This window comes from Saccostrea cucullata, unplaced genomic scaffold, assembly GCF_032062105.1.
Source record: "Saccostrea cucullata isolate Sc308-1 unplaced genomic scaffold, CSIRO_AGI_Scuc_v1 ctg473, whole genome shotgun sequence".
Taxonomy (NCBI): Eukaryota; Metazoa; Mollusca; class Bivalvia; order Ostreida; family Ostreidae; genus Saccostrea; species Saccostrea cuccullata.
Genome location: NW_026938446.1, coordinates 13915 through 37129, shown reverse-complemented (window position 1 = coordinate 37129; position 23215 = coordinate 13915). Strand labels below are relative to the sequence as shown.

Genomic DNA, 23215 nt, shown 5'->3' with positions numbered 1-23215 from the left:
TTAATGATTTTGTGTTTTTCTACCTTTTCTACAACATTTCCACTAAAAATCAAATTTATGCACACGAATACTTCTTCTTCTTTGTCTAGTTTGAAGCAAAGATATTTAAGTGGCATTTTCGAAATTTTTCTTAAAGTAGTGTCATCCAAATCACCCAAGCACAGTGAATTAATGAACTTCCGGTAAATTTATCGGCCATATTGAATAATTTTCTTTGTGGAAGAATCATGTCCCGAAAGGTCACCATTACTAAAATGTTGAAGCATTAAGGTTTAAAATTTTAAAATAAGGTATGTACACTCATTTCAATCATTGTATTTAAAATGATTAGATTTCATATCCTAGATGCTTTGACAGTGAAAGGGAGTCTATGAAAATTGGGCAAGTTCTGACATTATTTACGCCATATTGTTAACATTTTCGTGTACGTGGTGTAGACTGCTGAGAATTCAGTTGTGAAATAAATTTGTAATACGGGGTCATTCAGGCCATGAAATCGAAATCCGTATTGGGGGAGGATTCTGTTGGATAAAAGTCACATTGAAACCCCATACTGTGACAAAGGAGTCATCTGCAGTGGATAATGCAGGGCTCTACATTAACTTTTTTCCCCACTTGTCCATTCGGACAAGTGACCAAGATATTTACTTGTCCGAACTTCAACTTCACTTGTCCGAAAAAATTTTCATTGAATATCTTATCCTGTCAACTTGAAAACTATTACATAAATGAAAATAAATTAAACGTGCTTGATTTATTAGTCTTGTTATTGATAAAAAAGACAAACACATATAAAACAAAATTTTATCTACACAACCTGACCTGACAACAACATAACTGTTTGCAAGTGAATCTGTAATTCAATCAGATTTATTCCAAATCGGCAAACATCGCAAGATCCACGCCATGCAATGGTATGGATGCAATTAGTGAATATCGATCCCGATCAAGTGTAAACTTCAACTTACATAGCGATTGATATCAAATATTTGGGGTTTATGTACTGCTTCCGTTTGTATTCGATAAACTTATCAATTAAATCAATAGTTGTTTTTGTCCCCCGCTTGAAAAGTGGGGGATATTAATTTTTGTCCGTCCGTTTGTCCCGTCCGTCCGTCCGTCTTTCTGTCTGTCTGTAACGCTTTCGTTTCCACACGATATCTAAGAACCCTTTGAGCTTTTGCAATGAAATTTAGCATAGCAACTCCCTGTGGACTAAAGAAGACCCCTATTGATTTTGAGGTCAAAAGGTCAAAGGTCAAGGTCATAAATAAGCAAATTCTGTCTGTTAAAACACTTTCGTATTCCACACGATATCTCTAGAACCATTTGAGCTATTGCAATGAAATTTTATATAACAACTCCCTGTGGCCTAATGAAGACCTCTATTGATTTTGAGGTCAGAAGGTCAAAGTTCAAGGTCGTAAATTTATACATTCTGTCTGTGTGTAATACTATTATTTCCGGGCGATATTTCAAGAAGATTTTGAGCTTATGCAATGTAATTTTATATCAAAACTCCCTAGGACGTCTCTCGCCCCTCTCAAAGTGCCCCGCCCCGTTTGTTTTATTAGTATTTATAGTATTACATGTCGCTATTTTTAGCGCAGGGGCATGAGGAGAGTTATTGCGTATAAAACAGGTTCTCGAGGACTTTATGTTCTTATTACATCTATTAGAACTGTTTAATAAAGGCTAAATAAATCAAACACCATGGATTGTGTAAGATTTTGAGAATACCGAACATGAAAACATGAATATATACATGTATGTGACTTCACTTTTGCATATACTTCACACAATGTAAAGCGACTCCGTGGTCTAGTGGTTATGTCTCTCGCTTCAAGTGTGAGAGGTCCCGGGATCGAATCTCGGTCGCACCTTTTTTTTTTAAAAATACTTTTTTTTTTTACCAAATGATAGTATTCAGCATGTGAAATGAAAAATTTATGAGGTTATAAAATCATCATTACAGTGTGATAAAAATTCCATATAAAAAAAATCTTCTATACACATAATGAAGAATGAGCAATCAAATCTTTATATGCATATTGACATACATGTATTTTATTTGCTTCAGTATACATGTATACATTTAATAATTCTACAAATTCAGTCAGGGGGAGCAATTTCCTCCTGACTTTTTTTTTTGCCTAAGCGGGGGACACGAATTCTCTGAATTAGCTTGTTTTATTATTATTCAAAGACTTCTTTACATGAAAAATCACTTGTCCAATCGGACAAGTGCCCAGCAATATTCACTTGTCCGTAATTGTTTTTCATTGGTACCGGACAAGCGGACAAGCGTTAATGTCGAGCCCTGTAATGTGTTTAATTTTTGATTTAGTGAATTAGTATTTTCACGATAACTGTGATACTCTTTTTCTGCAGGGATATTAACAACGTGTGGCGAAGATTTTGTTAAAGGATAATAAGTAAATGTCATGTATAAAAAAAATGTTTTTAGGTCATATTTCAACATAGCCCAAAATATCTTATGTTTTCCTGGCTTTCTTACAATTTTGATATTTTAAGTCCCAGAAAAACGTCAGGACCGACGCTATTATGAAAAATGGAAATTTGTCACCTCCATCTGGAGGCTGCATTCTCGGGTTGATTTTTGATAGTTGCAAACTGAATTAAATGCTGTTTTCACAACTTATGGTTCCATGTTCCTTCGCCCGATTTTTTGTTCGCCCAGAGTCTGCTTGCCCTAAAACATGTTCGCACAGGGTCCGTTCGCCGTAATTTAATGTAGAATAAAATCTAATGAATTTCTATCCTAATTTTTCGTACATTCAAAATAAAACAGGCCGTCACTGTGTCCATCAGACACATATGCATATGCATATGGTCACACCTGTTTTAGTATCAGCGGTCACACCTATTAACGTCTCCGTCCTTTAATTGTGTTTTCAAAACATAGCGCAATTTGTAGAAATAACACGGATGCATCCCCCTAATTAACATTGATATTAATCATCTAATTAACTATAGTGCAAACACTTAGTCATTCAAAAAACATTAGAATCAAATCAAAAATTAATTTAGACTAAATAAACATTGCTCTTCGTATAAGAATTTGAGAAAAAAAATTCCAAGTTCATAAGGGAAATAAATAGAAAAAATGATATACTTGTAAGTATTGGGCGAACCACGCATAGGGCGAACAAGATATTGGGCGAAGAATATTTCGGGCGAACGGACTCCCGCAAACAGGTAGAACAGTGAAAACATTTTATCAGTCCGCCAAGATTTGTTTCATTTCGTGCATTTTAAAATTGTGCAAAACCTGCATCAAAATATGGAGTGATGTTGTCTTTTCATTGATATCTGTGAGTACTAGAAGCATTAATTGTGCTATTGATAAGTTGTGAGTTCGGTATTTAATTCAGTTCACAAGTATCGAAAATCAGCTAGTATTAGTGCTACACATCATTGAACATACGAAACTGTGAAATTTTTGATGATTGTTAATTCCAAATGCACTCCTAATTGAATTTAATTTCACATCAAAGACCAAATTATAGCATGAAAATAGATATTAATTTTAATTGCTCACTGTCATATATAATAGTCGTTTGCATGTTGTAGTGAATCCCTAAGCACGAAATACAAAACTGGTGGTCATCGAAGTTAATGTTGCAAATAGCGTCTAAATAAAATATAGAAAGAATGTGTCTCATCTATGATGTCCTTAAATGGAAATAATAATTTTTGGTGTGGGATAGTTCCCTAATTTATAGCTGTTTACTACTACTGTATCTATGGATATTGTTTAACGATAGAGTCAAACTACGACGACATTAAACGGGCAAGTTGGAGAAAATATGTTGTATAGCAGAATTCAAGAAAGATTTAACTAAGATAACTTTTTTCTTAAAAAAAAAAAACCTATTTTTAGTTTTACTAAAAGAAATACAATTTTATTTTCTCAATATGATAATAATTATATCAAGGGGTAAGCTAAGAAATTTGCATGTTCCGATGCATAATATCTACATAAAAATCTCTAGAAATCGATAAATAAAGCTTCGTCTGATACTCCACTTTTTTTTTTTTTTTTTTTTTTTTTTTTTTTTTTTACAGAAACAACAAATTACATTTATGTTCAGAAGCAAGCATTAAATATATTTAATGACACACTCACATATTCAATATGATATTCAAATTTGCCTTATCTATGGGTTTTGTAAAAATTAGAGCTAAAAATGGGCCTTTTGACCTATATTAACCATCGAAGTATACCTTAAAAATTATGGCACATTCAACATGTTTAAGTTAAGGAGTCTATGGTACATAGTTTTGCATATTTATAGTCAGTCATTGCATATCACTAAGTATCTTATTTTTTTGCAGAAATTTCTTGATTCCACACTTCATTTTGGTGCTAATAACTGGTGACCAGCAGCTATGGCCTGTATACATTTCAAGTTTAAGAACAGCCTGGACTATGATTCCATCACTTTTGATGGTCTACACATTGCCCTGAAGGACCTGAAGAGGATGATTATGAGCAGGAAGAAGCTGAGGGATACTGATGACGACCTGCAGATTATTAATGCTATAACCAAAAAAGGTGAGGCGACTGGGCTGTACATGTTCAAGGGTAAAATGTTAATTCATAGTTGACATAATGTTTGAGTGTACTTTGTTTAGTAGATACAAAAATATAAATGTCTTTAATTTTAATGTTTCATGTGCTTAATTAATATTAAAATGAGAATTTTTAAAATCACTGTAACTGTATCTTTAACTGAGCAAGAATTTTATAAAAGGAGAAATGATGGAAAATGACCTAAAATTGAATTGAACATATGATATTACAGCATACAGCAATGACGATGAAATGATTCCAAAGAACTCTTCTGTGATTGTTGCCAGGATACCAGTCACCAACCCTGCTCCCAGGAATGGACCAAAGACCCTGTATGTATCGGAAAGTCCATTATATTACTCTGATTCATGTCATTTATAGCAAGAAACATGCTAGAATTGATTTCAATTGAATTCTGTAAGTACAAATTACCTGTTTTATGAATTTTTCTTTCAATTTACAGCAATCATCCAAATGCCTACAAAGAGGATCCTAAACCAGTATGTATAAATATTTGGTATAGTATAAATCATGAAATTTCAGTCTCTGTTTGATAATATATCTCTTGAATGTTTTGATCCTCTTGAAACATCAGTATTTGATGTAAATATTAAACAGAAATTTTGTATTTCAAACCTGTCTGCATATGACCTTGACTTTGTCTGTATTGGTATTTGTGTGTACTTGTAAACAAGGTAACACTTTTGTGCTTTGCACATCTGAATACTGGTAGACAATTCCTACATACTGTAGTAATTAATTTTACAATATGTTTCCAGTAATTTAGGTCAACTGGAATGGAATTGTGTTTGGATGCTATGAAATATTATTTCACTGTCATTCATGGTACATCATTTGTTGTCAAGCATTCATATGTGTTCTATGTATTGTTCTAGTCATGATATTGTATTTGGAATCTTATATGATATAGTGCAATGTGCTGGCATAGTACATTTGTTATATTGTTTTCATAAATTTTGGCAGCATAAATCCATATAACAAGGTAATGTTTTATTGATTTTACATTGTATAAATTTATGTTGTATGAATTCTTTAAACTGGAAGGTAAAAATTGCAATCTCATAATTGCCACAATGTTTTACATTGTCATGTCCTTAAATATTGCGCATTCGAGAAGAAAGAAGTTTAATGAAGACCGATATTGAATAGACTTTTTTGGTGAAATAATACGCGTGTGAGCTGAATGCGGAAGTGGAGACCTCAATGTGGACTTTATTGTTCTGTCAACAGTTACTGTGAAATTATTTTTTGTGTGTTTCTTATTTCGAATTCTTATGATTACATCACAATTGTTGGAAATATTGCAAAGTGATTGGGAAAGGTAAGGGAAAGATGATCCTTTTTTTTATTATTTCTATATTAAGAAAAACTGTATTATTGTTCAAAATTTGTTAATATTTCATGCATATGAATTATAAGTTTCATTATTTTAACTTGCAAGTTTGTTTAAATCAAACAAATGTTTAGATTATTATACAGAACTTGACAGTAGTAAACAAGATTTTTTTTTTTTTTTTAATTAACTGTACTTAATTGCTGTATTTCATAAATATTACGGTAATATACACACACTGTGAAATTATCATTGTTAGTGGGGGACCAATGTTCATGGATTTTGTGGGTCAACCTTACCCACAAATTTACACCCCCACAAATGTTTATTTTTTAAACATTGATTCATTGAATCTGCGGTATAAATGAGTCACTCTTGAAATTACATCCCCACAAACAAGTAAAATTTTGCTTGCCCAGGAACATTGACACCCTACAAATGATTCCACTGTACTATTGATATATTTTATAACTATATACCTGAAAATTCTACTGGGGTGTATGAAATTAATGTGAAAAAGAGATTTTAAATGGTTGTAAATGGCCATTGTAATCAGTTTTTCTCTTTGTTTTGTTTTCTATTCTTTTTTTTAGCTAAAAATTTAAATGTTAAAATAAGCATGAGGTTTGTTCAAGTATGCAATTTCTTAGAATTTTCTAGTATATTTGATGAAATTACTTTTTTTTAGATATAAAGATGTTAATTATATTATGTGTTTGTTCCGATGAACTAATGCTCAAATCTGTTTTTATTAGCAGAAAACTAGGCATGTTTAAAACAGAAGCTTGTGTATCTGCTATTTTTCTGTACACACTGCCTTACATTTGATATATTTATCTGATATGTGCCAATCTCTATTTATTATTTTAATGTTATGCATTTATTTACCATGGATTTAAAATTTCTAATAATTTATTTACACTTGTTACTTAACTGTTAATAAAAACAAAAAGACTTTCCACTTATTGTCATAATTTGGCCGAAAATGTGCAAGTGTGAGAAAGTTAAAGAATGTGTGTGCAGATTTGAAAGGGTTGGTCACAGTCAAAATTCCATGCTTGTGTCGCGGCTATTTAGTCCTTTTTGTAAAAGACTTTTCTCATTGATTTTGGGATTCAAGTATAAATACAGAAAAAATAATTTTCTTTCATATAAATAGGATGTAAGATGAAATTTTGATATACACAGAGGAAATTGCGCCTACAGATTCAACATACATACTGTACCTGCTTACTTTCCCAATTACCCATAAGATTTTTTATTTCCAAACAGGGTGATTTAAAGCCATATCTACCAGTTTCACTATTTTGGAAATAAATTTAGAACTCAAAAAAAGGAGCAGTTCAGGTGCATATAGAAAATTGTCATGTGATTTCCAAATTGAAATGCCTACCATGCCAAATGGACATGCATAAACTCCAAGATTGTGATTGAAGACTGGGATATAATGGAAATATTTTTGCATGTCTATTTGAGTAACTGTCCAAAATGTTATTATGTCTGCAAGTACAAGAATGAATATGACAAATTTTCTGCACAAAAAGTGAAATATATTCTGCATGAAAGTTGAATTTTATAGGATTGTTGGTTAGAAAACTTCATTTAACGTTTGCTTAGTGTAGGCAGGTCTGTATTAAGTTATTTCCAATTTCATCATTGAAGTTAAACACATACTAATTGCTATGTGATAGAAAGACAAAAGCTATAATGAGTAAAGAGTTGCTTTTAAGTAGCATTTTCTATTGTTTTAACCCCTTCACATTTATTCATACTAGTAAGTGAGAAAAAAATTTTTAAGAGAAAAAGTCCATTTAGCAAAGTAGGGAAAAATGTATGGAAGTGTTAAAAATTAAGAGGAAAACTCCATTTTTGCAAAGTAAAATAATGAAAAGAGGATGGAAGTGTTGTGCAAGTGTGAAGAGTGTTGCACTGAATGTTATTAATAAATTCATCTCTTTCAGAGTATTCTCAATGTTGTAGCTAATGAAAAAGAAATACCAAACACTGACACTGGAGACTGAGAGAAGAAACCAAATTAAAAATAAAAAAAATTCCCATCATACACTGGGATCTGGCTCAAATTCAGTTCCAGTCAAGGATGAATATGAGATGCCCTAAATCTTCTCGACCCTACGTGACAAATAGATGTTTAACTCAAGTTAATGTGCTTAATTCCTGAATCATATGACTTGGAGACTAAACTGACAGGAAACCAAATTTGACTGGAAACCTCTATTAATGTTAAAGTGACAATTTTGGAAATGATATTTTGATAGAAATTTATGAAAATTTGATAAATAAAATAAGTGTGTTTAAACTAAAAGTACAGTAAGAACTTTTTTTGGCAGTTGATAAGTTTATCTTGGTGATTTTTCACAGCAAATCAGTGGAAGTTCTCAGTCATTGACATTTGATCTGATAATTATACCCTTCCTCATTTGTACAGAGGGGTATAATGCTTTAATATTGTTACAGTGTAGTTTTTATTGAACAACAGGTCAGAAAATCAGTTGTGGAAACCCCAGTGACAAAGACGCAAGATTTACTAGAGGTAGATATCAATTTGAAAAAAAAGTTTTTAAAAGTCCTGTACTATATTTCCTATCTTAGAGTATCAGGGCATACACCTTCTCCTTAATTTTGAAGTTGTTGAAGGGTGGGTGGAGGATTTTATTCTGTAAATATTTAGATCTGCAGTATGGGATGAATTCATATATGCCCCCCCCCCCCCCCCCCCTTAAATCATGAAAGGGACATTTAATTAAATCTAATTTTGAAGTTCTAATGGGCTAAGGAATTGTACATTAATCTGTTGATATGTTTCATTAAGACTGGGAACCTTCTTGATTCCAATGCGTCGGAAGAAGACAAGATTAAAGCCATGATGAGGCAGTCAACAATGGATTTTGATCCAGCAAAGTGAGACTCAGATTTTTTTTTTTGGTCAATATAGAAAGAATATGTTTTTTAAAAAAAATCTTTTTGATTTTTGCAAGTTTTGTTAGTGATGAATTCTCGTATGTTATTAAAATAGATCTGAATTTAATTATTACAAGCATAATGTATCTGATCTGTTATTACAGCTATATAACGAACAAGAAAGCCCCTATTGGAACCCCCTCCCCCACTTACATTTGTAAGAAGTGTGGAAAGTCAGGTCACTTCATCCAGAACTGTCCCGTCGAACCTGGGGTAAGTCTTATTCAGAATTCATAATGCCAACCTTACATTAAGCAGAATGTTGAGAAGAAAAATATCTTAACAGTGGTGTACAAAATCATTATGCATTAAAGAGATAATGCATTTTTCACTAGACAGTACTAATGTTTTCCTTTTTTACCTGTAAAGGAGGCGATTGATAAGGAGAAGTTGGCCAAGAGACCGACAGGAATCCCCCATTCCTTTCTCACTGTAGTCAATGACCCTAATGCCAAGGGGGCCTTGTTACTGGGCCCTGGTCAATATGGAGTACCCACCATTGACATGTAAGCAGAACAAATATAGAGATGAGATAATATCACTCATCAGTTTTAAACTGAGAAGTTAAAGCAAGGAAGATTAAAAGCTGTTAGAAATTTGAGATTCCATCATTAATGTATGTTATGGTTGGGTTTGCTATTGCTTCAAAAATTGTGTATCCCACAGCATTCTATATTACCTTCCAGGATACATTGTACTTGTTGATGTATTCAGAATTTTATCATCTGTCTCCACTTTAGGAATGCCTACAAGGAGAAGAAGAAGGAGCGTCCACCATTCCTACCCGATGAGAAGTTGCCCGAGCCTAAGAAGGAGGAGATCCCTGCGGAACTCCTCTGTCCTATCTGTAAAGATCTACTGACTGATGCCGTTGTTATTCCGTGCTGTGGAACAAGCTTCTGTGATGAATGTAAGTGTATACTGTAAAGGAAGACAATTTATACTAGTATTGAAGAAAAACAGAACTGGAGTCTGCAGAAAGTATTGTTTGAAAGACAAAAGAGCAATAAAACATAGATGAGGAATGGTAAAAATGTGCAATGATTGGTTACTTGGTTTACTAGTTATGCATATCTAGTTAAAATGGTATGATGTAAAACTGACTCATTTTCAGGCATAAGAGATCATTTGCTGGACTCTGAGGATCATGTATGTCCTCACTGTCATGAAACAGACAAGTCACCAGACAGCCTTATTGCCAACAAAGGATTGAGGGTTGCTGTCACGAACTACCATAACGAAACTGGATACACTAAAGTCACCAAGGCCATGTTGAAGGCACAGCAAGAAGAGATGAGGGCTAAAAGAGCTGCAGCTGCTGCAGCCGCAGCAAAGAAAGTGGTAGCCAAGCCGGAGGCAAGTAAACCAGCAATGTCATCAATGGGGAATAGTTCCCCACAAGTCATTCCAACGTATAGCATGAAATCTGGACAGCATTATAAAGTTGGGCGAGGATCCCAAGGGGTGGGGTCGCCAAGATCCCCATCAAAGTTGAGTGACTCCCAGAATGGTACAGATCATGTGCCAGGGAACAAGCCTTCTCTTACTGTGAATACCCCTGTTAGGTAACTACAGAATGATTTCTTTTTTTTTTTTCGAATGAAGTAAACTGTATTGTGCAAATAGCTTTATGTCTGCATTCTTTCTTATTCATGCCATTCATGAAACTCCATTATATCCCAATGGTGGATTAATAAACAATAGTGAATTTTTATGCCCCGCCATGAATATGGCCGGGGCATATAGTGTTTGTCATGTCCGTCTTCCGTCCTTCCGTCACACTTTGCGTTTAGCTCTGTTTAAAGCTAAGTTTCAAAGAAACTATCCAAGATATTTTCATCAAACTTCATATGCTGATAGATATTGATGAGAGCTATGCAACTGCATCAACATTTTTTGACCCTGACCTTTCCTTTGACCTTGACCTTACTTTTCTTAAATTAGTGTTTAGCTCAGATTTGAACATACATGTACCATTCAAGATGGTGTTATCAAACTTCACATGTTGATACAAACTTGCACGGATGATGCATCTAGGGATGAACACTACCAGACTTGCTTCTGATGCTGGATCTGACCTACATTTTCCAGATAAGTGACCAGGTTAAAGTTTTTGGAGCAGGTCCATTCCCAAGTAACCATAAGCCCTACCCAATCCAAACTTTCATGGACGATGCATCTAGGGATGAACACTACCAGACTTGCTTCGGATGCTGGATCTGACCTACATTTTCCCGATCAGTGACCAGGTTAAAGTTTTTGGAGCAGGTCCATTCCTAAGGAACTATCAGTCCTAACCAAACCAAATTTGCATGGATGATGCATCTAGGGATGGACACTACCATACTTGTTTCGGATGCTGAATCTGACTTACATTTTCATTCCCAAATAACTATAAACCCTACCTGAACCAAACTTGCATTGATGATGCATCTAGGGATGGACACTACCAGACTTGCTTCGGATGCTGGATCTGACCTATATTTTCATTCCCTAATAACTATAAACCCTGCCTGAACCAAACTTGCACGGATGATGCATGTAGGGATGGACACTACCAGACTTGCTTTGGATGCTGGATCTGACCTATATTTTTATTCTCAAGTAACTATAAGCCCTACCTGAACCAAACGTGCATGGATGATGCATCTAGGGATGGACACTACCAGACTTGTTTCGGATGCTGGATCTGACCTACATTTTCATTCCCAAGTAACTATAAACCCTACCTGAACCAAACTTGCATTGATGATGCATCTAGGGATGGACACTACCAGACTTGCTTCTGATGCTGGATCTGACCTATATTTTCATTCCCTAATAACTATAAACCCTGCCTGAACCAAACTTGCACGGATGATGCATCTAGGGATGGACACTACCAGACTTGCTTTGGATGCTGGATCTGACCTATATTTTCATTCCCAAGTAACTATAAGCCCTACCTTAACCAAACGTGCATGGATGATGCATCTAGGGATGGACACTACCAGACTTGCTTCGGATGCTGGATCTGACCTATATTTTCATTCCCAAGTAACTATAAGCCCTGCCTGAACCAAACTTGCATGGATGATGCATGTAGGGATGGACACTACCAGACTTGCTTCGAATGCTGGATCTGACCTATATTTTTATTCCCAAGTAACTATAAGTCCTACCTGAACCAAACTTGCATGGATGATGCATCTAGGGATGGACACTACCAGACTTGCTTCTGATGCTGGATCTGACCTATATTTTCATTCCCAAGTAACTATAAGTCCTACCTGAATCAAACTTGCATGGATGATGCATCTAGGGATGGACACTACGAGACTTGCTTCGGATGCTGGATATGACCTATATTTTCATTCCCAAGTAACTATAAGCCCTACCTGAACCAAACTTGCATGGATGATGCATCTAGGGATGGACACTACCAGACTTGCTTCGGATGCTGGATCTGACCTATATTTTCATTCCCAAGTAACTATAAGCCCTACTTGAACCAAACTTGCATGGATGATGCATCTAGGGATGGACACTACCAGACTTGCTTCGGATGCTGGATCTGACCTATATTTTCATTCCCAAGTAACTATAAGCCCTACCTGAACCAAACTTGCATGGATGATGCATCTTGGGATGGACACTACCAGACTTGCTTCGGATGCTGGATCTGACCTACATTTTTATTCCCTAGTAACTATAACCCCTACCTGAACTAAACTGATCAAATTTTATACACATACGAATTTTCATGTTGCTTTACTAATATATCCTCAGCGGGGCATTCATGTCCTATGGACATATGTCTAGTTATATTTATTTTTTACAGTGTTGTCCCTGGTGGTTTGAGTCCACCCACTCCTTGCAAGGATGAAAAGGACATACATCCAGTAAGTCAGAGGAAAACAATCCTTTACAAAATGTTTTTAAAAATTGAAATTTTTTTAAGCTATTCCAAAAAAATGCAAGTAAAAGTTAAATTAATAAAACCAGATTTATTTTCAAAAATTGAATTGCCAGTGTTGATGTGGTTCCTTTATTACAGCCCTCAGTGTCTTCAGCCCCTGTGTCTGTTCCCTCCACTTCAGGGCCAGCTCCACCAGGACTACCAGGTAGGACTCTCATCTCACATGTGTATATAAAGGAGAAATTCTGTAATCTCGACTTACATTGGAAGGCAGCATCAGTTTGTTGATTCCTTAGTAAAATTGAAGAATTTTCTTCTCTTTATTGCAGGCCCACCTACCTCACAGCATCTGCTAACAAGGTACATTTGTACTCTTGAAGACTTTACCACTGATATAATGTTTGTATTGAATGGTAGTTCTGCTTCAGTCAAGTCATTCAAGATTCATGAACCTGTGTGGTCAGAGTAAGATCATGTTATATATTTAATTGTTTCAATTTAATTGCAGGCCTCCAGTGATTCCAGCGAATTTTCCGACTGCCCCCATACAACCTATAGGAGTACCTTTCAGACCTCCAAGTAAGTTAATGGTCATGTTGTACTTGAACTGCAACAAATGAATTAAAAAGAGAAGATTTCACTTGTACTTGTGGATATGCAAATTAATCTTTTTAATATGAATAAGAACTGTGTAATCATCTTAGACACAAATTGACATTCCTACAAACAAGTATGTTAAAGCATTCCTTGAATCTTCTGGACACCCCAGGCAGCTATTAAATTATATTTCAACCTTGAGCTTTGACCCAACCCCCTCAATTAAAATGCAAATCCCTTGGCTTCCAATGGTAGTGGTATTAAAAATTAATAGTAGACTGTATTTATATCTTTAAAATAGAAAGCATATATAGATAAAGTTTATTTCCTTTCCAGTTCCAATAGTGAATGCAGCCATCCCACCACCAGGATTTTTAGGCCCCCCTCCATCTGTACCATTTGGACCAGGACCCAGGTTCCCCCCTGCACCCCCTGTGGTTCCACCTTTCCAAGCAGGCCCCCCTCCACCTGTGCCTCTAAGTAAGGAGGAATTCTACAGACAACAGAAGAAACTACAGGAACAGCACAAAAAGTGAGGAGATTTTTCTTTTTATTAGAAAAAAAGGATAAAGGTAGACAAGTAGCTCATATTTCTTTGCTACAGCAATGTTGAAATATTACAGATGGTTATCCTTATCAAAAACAAAATAAAAAAGATATCTAAGCCTTGCCAATTTTATCCATTATTTCAGAAGTATTTACTCAGTAGTACTTGCATATTTGATGAATGATTTTTTTTTTTTTTTTTTTACAGGAAAAAGGCAGATCCAATGGATGTGTTTGCAAGGGAGCTCATGGACTATAAGAAGAAGCCCAAGTCTCCTTCAAGATCCAGGTAATGTAAGGGGGAAATTATCAGCTTTACTTGCTGATGGTACACTTGACAGTTTTGTTAAACCAGTATATTTTCAGCACATGCATATATGAGTCAGTTTCTCATGAAGACCATTCATTTATTTTAGATCCAGGTCTCGGTCCAGAACACCACGGCGATCAATCTCTCCACGCAGGTCAAAGTCACGGAGCTTGACTCCAAGGAAAAGGTCACTGTCTCCCAGAAAAAGATCACTGTCTCCCAGAAAAAGATCACTGTCACCCAGAAAAAGGTCACTGACCCCTAGGAAAAGGTCCTTGACTCCACGTAAGAGATCTTTAACTCCACGGAAAAGGTCTTTGACACCCAGAAAAAGATCTCTGACTCCAAGAAAAAGATCCTTCTCACCCAGATCAAGAACAAGATCACGATCCAGATCACCAAATCGTTCAAGATCACCTTTTGGGAAACCAGTGTATCGTTCCAGATCTCGCACAAGGTCACCCAGGTCAAGGACTCCTCCAAGATACAGATCAAGATCTAGGTCACTCTCTCCAAGGTACCGCTCAAGGTCACCAAGACCAAGGTCATTCACCAGAAGTCCTCCCAGATACCGTTCTAGGTCAAGGACACCTCCACCTCCAAGATGGAGATCTCGTTCCAGAAGCCCTGGTAGATATGACAGATGGACAAGGTCACCTCCACCTTATGGTCGTAGGAGGTCAAGGTCGCCTCCTCCTCCTATGTACAGAGGCAGGTCCAGATCTCCCCCTCCATATGACTACTACCGACCTGAGTGGGATGCCCCACCACCCATGTATGGTGATTATAGAGGTCCAAAAGGCCGACCAGTTGGAAGAGGACCCCCACCACCACCACATTATGGCTATCCACCTGATCCTTATAATAGGTAAATTTCTGAGAAAATATATCATAAAAGTCATATTACATTGCTGTAAATGAAGAGTTTTTTATTATTCAGTTCATACATTTGGAAAGTTATGTATAAATGCTTTTATTATATCTGCATGTACTTGTTTTTAGGTTTGATCAACATGCCTATGATGAGTTTTACCGTGAGTTTTACGTACGGTATGGAATGCCTCCTCCGCCGCCTCCGAATCCTGCCATGTACGATGCTCAACCCTATCCTCCCAGGAGATCTCGATCTCCTAGAGATAGACGACCATACAAAGAAAGGCTACCACCCCGCCCCAAAAATGAAGATAAGCCTAGCAAAGCAGACAAAAAGACAAGTGACAAAAAGTCAGAGAAGAAATCAAGCAAATCTAGCAAGAAGGAGGAGGGAGGAAGCAAGAAGAAGAAAATTGAGAAGGCAGCAAATAAAGGAAAAGAAGAGGAAAATAAGAAAGAGGAGAAAAAAGAGAATGGTGAAGAAAAGAAAGAAGAAAGCAAGGAAGGCCATTCAAAGAAAAAGAAGAAGACCTCTTCAAAGACTCAAAAGAAGGTGATAGAGGAGATTGAGGTAAAACCAAAAGAGGAGAAGACTGATGAAAAGAAAGAAAAGAAAAAGGTGGTGCCATCTGATGATGAGGAAGAGAAGAAAGATTTGATCAAGAAAGAGAAGATAAAGGAAGAGAAAGGCGAGAAGGAAATGAAGGAGGAGGATGACAAAGCTGTCAAGAAAGAGAAAGATATGGTGGTCGATGAAAAGGCAAATGAGGAGGACATAAAGAAAAGCAAAAAGAGCAGTTCTTTAAAGAAGGAAGGTGGAGAGATACTGGAGGGTATGAAATCCCCCAAAGAAGAGGTTAAATCTGTAAAAGAGGAGAGTTCCAAAGATGAAGATAGGAAGGCCAAGCGTAAGCACAAGAAGGTGGCAAAGGAAGCTGTAAAAGACAAGAAGCTGGTGGAGGAAGAGGAAGCAGAAGAGAGTCCCGCAAAACGACAGAAGGTGGAGCAGATGGACGACAAGGACCAGATCATGTTGTCTCCTCCAATCCTGTCCAAGTGGGAGAAAGAGGACTACCAGGAAGACATATCCCCCCGCAGGAGCCGCAAACCGTCCCCAGACGCCAAGCCCAAACAGGAGCGCAAAATGTTGCCAAGGTTGTTGATAAATAAATTTCTGTTTCTTGCTGGCTGTGCTATTTTGCAACAGCAGTTCAATAAAATTTCACTTCTGGCATTATCAATAAAAAATGGATATACTTTCTTTACACTTTTAAACATCAGAAAAGAAAAATCTCACCATCTCAATTTAGCATTAACAAAAATTCTATCCTTTACTTCAGTTTTATATAAAAGGCAATACAAATACCAGTACTATATTCTATGTAACAAGGCAAATGAATTGAAAATAGCGTGGTATAGAAAAGCTAAGAACCCACAAGCCGTAGATTTAGGATACAAAAAAGAAGAGGGATAAATTAGTAAAAACATTGTGGAAATACACAGCTTGAAAGGGTTGGAGGAAGGGATCTGTAACCATAAATACAACAGATTTAGATGCAATTTAATTTACACCAGATGCAATAGACAATTTGCTATATCATTGCACTCCCAAAATATATAAAATTAGCTTGTAAACACCAAGTCAGGACTGCAAAATGAATGTAAAAGGGTTGTAGTTTAAAGAGAAGTAAGTACATTGGCATCATACATCTTAAAACTGTTATAAGCAAGGGAGAAAACTTTGACTCTTTAGATGTATATTTTGAGGAAAAATACTGACTATACAATTCCCTTGATAGCAAGTTCCATGTGGTTCTAGCATTTTCGTATCTTTTACCTATCATGGATTTTCCCTCACAGAATCGCATTTTGCACAGAGAAATGGACTGTGAATAGGTCAGGGTATGACTGTCTAAAGTGATTCAGCAATGCTTAGTAAAATGCATCACTCACTGAATTGTTAACTCTGTTAGAATTAGGCAGAACTAGGCCATAGTTACGGTATGTTTTATTTTAAAAAAAAAAAGACAAAACCTTGGGTTGTGTTTTGTATTGGTCTCAGATCTCGTCTTTCACAAATTAAAGATCTTCACAATTGTTTAATAAGGTTAAAAGCCATCTATCACACATGGATCATCAGCTGACATGATGTTCCCTTACACTATACACATAGCATTTTCTCAGCTAAAGTCTTCTTTCATGGCAACAATTTGTCAAAAATCAAAAAAAAAAAAAAGATTACAGAATAACATTTCTAGCTGTTAACAGTCATTGAATTTGGACCAGAACAATAGGAGGGGTAGCATTTCAGGAAAAAAAGTCTACAGATGGATGAACACCAAACACTTTACTAATGCATGAGGTCTTCTGGACTTTGAAAGCAAAAAATGTTCTTTACAGTAAGGGAAGCCCAAGTTAATCATGGAGAAATAGGTTTTGGAAATGAGGCCCTTATTTACAAAAGATTTACAACCAAGAATGAAAACTTTAACTGAATAAAAAATATTGCAAACTTAAATATTCTGTTTAAATTTGCTTCCTTAAAAATTAGCCTTGTAGGATAATTGGCAGGTCTTGTCATCAAAGATATTTGTCTTTATTATCATCATTTGATTGCAAATCTAAGGCTACTAAAAACAAATTTCTTTTAAAGTTACATTTTTTTTTATTTTGGCAAATGGAGCGATTATCAATAATCGAAAACACCTCTCCTCTTGATTAGACTTTACAGGGGCCCTTTACACAGTAGACTATGATATTATACTAACTTTTAGATGAATCAATTTTTTAATGTGAATAAATATACAGACCAGTTGAACCACAGTCTTGTCAGAACCCTGGTAAATAGTTTCCTGTGACATTGTAAAGATTAATTATTTTTCTAATTAATATGAGAGCCTTAGCTTGTCAATAATGATAGCTCACCACAGGGTAGCGTCAAAAGTGAAAATTATGACTTGGTGAAATTTGTATTCACTAACTGTAATAAAACACAGCAGTAGTTGAATTACATACTTGTTCAAAGATTTAAAGTTTTTAAAGCACAGTATATATATGAAACTTGTGTACAGGTAGGTGTTGAAAAAAACATTTAATGTCCTGATATTCAGGAAGTTTTTTTTTTTATAAATAGTGTTCAATTTTTTTCACACTAACATTTTATTTTGGTGTACACTGTTTCTTTTTCATTTTAAGAGGGGGGCGTTAGGAATCGGAGATGTCAACTTCTGAGCAGGTTATTGCAAATAAAAAGTAAAACTATAAATTTTTTTGTCTAGGGCATAATATTGTAATAAGGATCTGCGGAAGCTTATAATTGATGCAGAGATTGTTCAAGACCCAACAATGTCATGACCTTGACCAATTTCATATTTACAAAACAAAGGTCACTATAAAGTATAAAATTTTTGTCCACACTTAAATTTTTACTAATGGAGAATCACTAGAAGCTCAAGCTTGGTACAGAGATTGCTTATGATCCCATAATGTTTCTTGACCTTACCCAAGGTCGTTTCTGAAAGTTCAAGGCCATTGACTGAAAAAGTAAAAAAAAAAATCACTTTGTTATGGAAAAACACGAAGTCTATATTTGGTGCAAAGATTTGTTATATTCTGCAGGGTGTCCAGGATCCCTCTGTTATTGTTCCCCTCTTGCGCAAAAGTGAGGGGAAATTAAATCTCATTTTTCTGTTAGGGGGTCAGTCGGTTTGTCTGTCACAAAAATTTTAACCTAATAAATTTTGAATGAGAAGAGATAGGGCTTTCAAATTTCACACATACATTACCTGTGACAAGATCTTTCCAAATTTATCATGAATATTGACCCTCTGACTTTGAAGTTTAACCTATTGTAAAATTACTTTTAATTGGTGATAACTTATGAAAGAGACAAGATAAGGCTCATATTTCACATGTATTATATTACCTGTGAGAAGACCTTTATAATTGTACAATGTTTTTTTTGACTGTGTGACCTTGAAATTTGACATACTTTTCAAAAATGTTATCTTTCGTTGTAACTTTTGATTGAAAAGAGATAGTGCTTTTATATTTGACACGTAGATTGCCTGTGACAAGATATTTTCTATCATCTTTGATTTTTTTCACCCCTTGACATGACCTTCATGTTTGAACTAATTTTCAAAGTACAAGGTGAGGACAATCCCCCGCTCTGAGAAAAGACATTTCTCAATTTTAAGTTATATTTTTCAAAATTATATTGTTTATATCATCTTTTAGACATTTAATTTTGTATTTCATTGTTTTGATATTTTATTAATAATTTATTTTTCACTCATGTTTTTACGAAACATGTGAAAACAAAAAAGAAAAAACTTCATGTATGATTCGAACTCTCTCCATAGCGCAGGGTTTGGTCCAAGACTGACCGCTTTAACCACTACGCTACGAAGTATATGCATTATCGACGTCTTTCAGTGTGATTTAAATGAACGGGTTTGTTGAAGCGTACATTTTTTCAGAAAATTTTCGATTTTCGTATAGAATGGGTTCAGATTCCATTTTTTGGATGAATGAAATAGATTTCACATTTACGTTTCCATCATTTTAGCGTTAACGAAAACTGGAGACTTGACCCATTCATGTTCAAAATTCATTTTTTAGAGCTCTAGTAAACACATTTTCCACTAAATATGCTTAACTGTGAACTTTGAAATAAAGATTATCAAATAATAAGTCGCTCAGTAAAATGAAATGTTTTGAAGATGACATTACTGAGAACATGATTTTAGAAAAAAATAACTTTTCTGTGAATTTTGAAAATTGAGAAAAATTTTGTCTCAGAGGGGGATTGTCCACCCCTTATACGCCCTCTTTCTTTTAATTTTGGTGATTACTTTTGAATGACAAATGATAGGGGATTTATATTGGACAAAATATACCATAATAATTGCTTCACACCCTCTAAGACACTGAAAGTAGGGGACCACAATATTCTTTGAATTTGCTTGCTTCTGTAAAATTTTGAGTAAATAATGACATAAGTAATTTGATGAATAATGTTCTAAACTTTTGATAATCCCGAGTTAAGAAGTTCCAACATCATTTGAAAATGAAAGATCTAAACATAACTAGACAGGGACTACAGTTACATCAAGGATAGAACTATATATTGAGAACAGAAAATAATGGTGGATGTTTGAGGGGGGGGGGGGGGGTAATTTCAGGCAAAATTGAGCAATTGTACTGTACCAGCAGTAAAAAGTATGAACTTTTGAAAATTAAATCCAACTGAAATGTTGAATCTTTTCCATTTCTAGATCCTTCTTACTCAGTCACAGACTATTTTGAAAGGTTACTTTGCTTAGTTTCTTTTTTTCTCTCTTTTTTTGCATCAGTTTTCATATTATCAACCAGAATGAATCACAGTGGCATTTAAGTGACATGATGTATTGGAAGTTGGAAAGGTTTTCTAGTCCAATGAAATGTCAAGAAATTGTCATCCAATCTGACCTGTTTATCCTTTTAAGGACAAAATGCTTATGCTATAATTATTACATGGTGGCTACTCTTAAAGTTTTTTATTTGCAGACTTTTTTAAATATAATTTTCTCATATTTTTTTCTTTCTTATCATTCAGTTTTATTTTTCTTTAGTACATTCTTGTACAAAGTCAAGTTTTGTTTATTCAGACACTCAAGCTAAATTTCCATATATACAAATGCAACTTGATCTTTTATAACTGGCTGATGTAAACACTTTCTCTCAAAATTCCCTCCGAAAGGTTAGCATCTGGATATTTTGGTGTCTGGATTTCCAATGCTGGACTTTACTTGTATATCAAGCTTTACACAATTGATTTTGAAATACTATAAATATGACACTGGATGATAAGTCTTCCATTTATTTAAAATTGAATTACATGTTTTATGATAAAGATTCCAAAGGAGAAATATAAATGTTCTAACGTTGAATGCATGTATTATAGGTCAGTCATAGAAAAAGCAGAGAAAGCCTTCAGCCAGAAACAACCTCAGCCTATCTCAGTAGCATCATCCATTAAGCCCTCATCCAGCCTCGCTAGTCGATTGGAGAAATCCCCTCCCCACAGAATGAAATCCCCTCCCTCCAGATTGAGGTCACCTGAGGGGAAATCTCGCCGAGTTTTCATGGATAGCCAGTCCAACAAAAAGGTTGAAGAGGACAGCAGGAAAGTGTTGAGTCGGGATAGGTCTATGCAGATCACTGTGTCGGGGGATGTCAAGTCCAAGAAAAAGTCCAAGGAATCAAAGGGTGAGGTTAAAGATTTACGAGAATCCTTAATGGAAAAGCGAAGGGCTTCAGTGAGGAGTTCATCAACGGAGGAATGGGATCAACCCAGAGGAAAGGGATTCAGTCATGATGACAGGATTTCTGTGAATTACTCCCGGGAAAAGGATTGGGATTTTGTAGAAGATGACAAAAGTAATGATGGGTGGTTAAGTAACAAGTCAAAAAGTTATTCCAAGTCATCAAATTCTCGATCAAGTGCTAAGGACAATGGTGAAGAAAAAAGATCTGGTTCGAAAGAAAAGACTGTAGAAAAAAGTAGAAGGAAATCTAGAGAGAGGGAATCTCCAAAAAGGTCCAAGAAAGAGGAAGAAAAAGAGGATAAAGGTGCCAAGAAAAGTTCTAAAAATTCTCAGGAGAGGAAGGAGGAGAAAGGGAAGATGGAGGAAAAGAAGAAGAACGAGGACAAGAGGAAGAATGAGGAGAAAAGTTCCCAGAGAGAGAGTGCTGAGGTTACAGAGAAGAAGGAAGGGAATGGGAAAAAGTCAGCGAAGGAGGAAGTATCAGAGGAAGTGAAAGACAAAGTGAAGTCATCACTAAGACACGACAGAAAGGAGTCGGTGATGGATGAGTCCTCGTTTGAGCCGGATTACAATGAGGCCTTAGGGAGTGAGGAAGAAGAAGAGGTGCCAAAGCCGGAGGTGAAGAGACAGTACTCCACAGCAGAGAGCGAGAAAGTGGAGAGTGAAAGTGAGGAAGAGAGCTCGGGGGAGGAGAGGGAGAGGAAACATAAAAAGAAGAAGAACAAGCATAAGAAGCATAAAAAGAACAAGAAAAAGCATAAGAAAAAGCATAAAAAGCAGGACGATGGTGACGAGTCTTCATAATAAATAACAATACTTATAACTGTCTATAACTGACCTTTTTTTATGGAAGCTATTTTACACATCAGCAAGGGGCATTATCATATGTACACGCACTGGTAAACTTGGTTTGCTTCCAATTTGCAGTCATGTTGCTTTATTACAAAAGGGAGATAATGCTAATAGCAACTCCTACAAAAGTCTCAAGATAGGAAAAGGTTGATTCATGTGTTCATTAATTATATATCTGGATCCTTCAAACTAAGTTGTGCAATTCGATGAATGTGTGTGAGTGTGACAAATGGTGATGAACTAGAATTAAGGACAGTACATTACTATGTAGTATTACTAAGTAATACAAACGTTAACAGAATTGATAAATACTTTTATGTAATGTTTTTTAGTAAGAAATGAGACAAAATGTTATTTTTGCGTTAAATAAATCATGAAGTAATTTGATTGGTAGGTTAAAGTCTTTCTGCCTGAAGAAGCTGATTTTCAGTTTTGTTTAGAAGTACTGAACATTTTTTTTTAATTAAAAATGAAGAAATGTGGTACTATCCATCTTTTTAAGTTTTTAGAATTTTAAAAATGGTTAAACATTGTCATATTTATTTCTTTTCAATCAGTCTAAATGACTTAAAACTATATTTTATTTGATTTGTATATCAAAGTGATCAAGTACTATTTTAGTTTAATTTTGTGTATACTATTTTGTAAATACTAATGAAGTGAATAAACACGGAATAATTTATACTTTTATGTTTGTTATCAGGATATGGTGGATAAAATGTGAAATAGTAATATATCTTTACTAGAAAGAAGCATATAGGCTGTAGTCATCCATATTTTAAAAGACCAGTACTGATTGTAAGAGTATTGATGAAGTGGTCCAGGGTGATTTTATGGATAGATTTTTGTTTAAAAAATCACTTGTTTGTCAAAGCGAAAATTAAAAAAAAATCTTTTT

The 23215-nt window shown here is 35.2% G+C and overlaps 1 protein-coding gene across 1 annotated transcript; it reads left to right on the top strand.

The window, feature by feature from the left end:
- The first annotated feature begins 170 nt into the window (after nucleotides 1-170).
- LOC134250284 (E3 ubiquitin-protein ligase RBBP6-like) lies at nucleotides 171-22982 on the top strand. Its single transcript, XM_062732630.1, has 19 exons — nucleotides 171-290; nucleotides 4360-4579; nucleotides 4830-4929; nucleotides 5061-5097; nucleotides 8449-8502; nucleotides 8782-8870; nucleotides 9035-9143; nucleotides 9300-9436; nucleotides 9671-9840; nucleotides 10045-10495; nucleotides 12751-12811; nucleotides 12967-13033; nucleotides 13158-13188; nucleotides 13337-13407; nucleotides 13762-13957; nucleotides 14180-14260; nucleotides 14388-15149; nucleotides 15284-16309; nucleotides 21102-22982. Exons 2-19 carry the CDS (start codon nucleotides 4414-4416, stop codon nucleotides 22267-22269), a joined length of 4776 nt encoding a protein of 1591 aa, XP_062588614.1. The 5' UTR covers nucleotides 171-290; nucleotides 4360-4413; the 3' UTR covers nucleotides 22270-22982.
- Nucleotides 22983-23215: the final 233 nt, after the last annotated feature.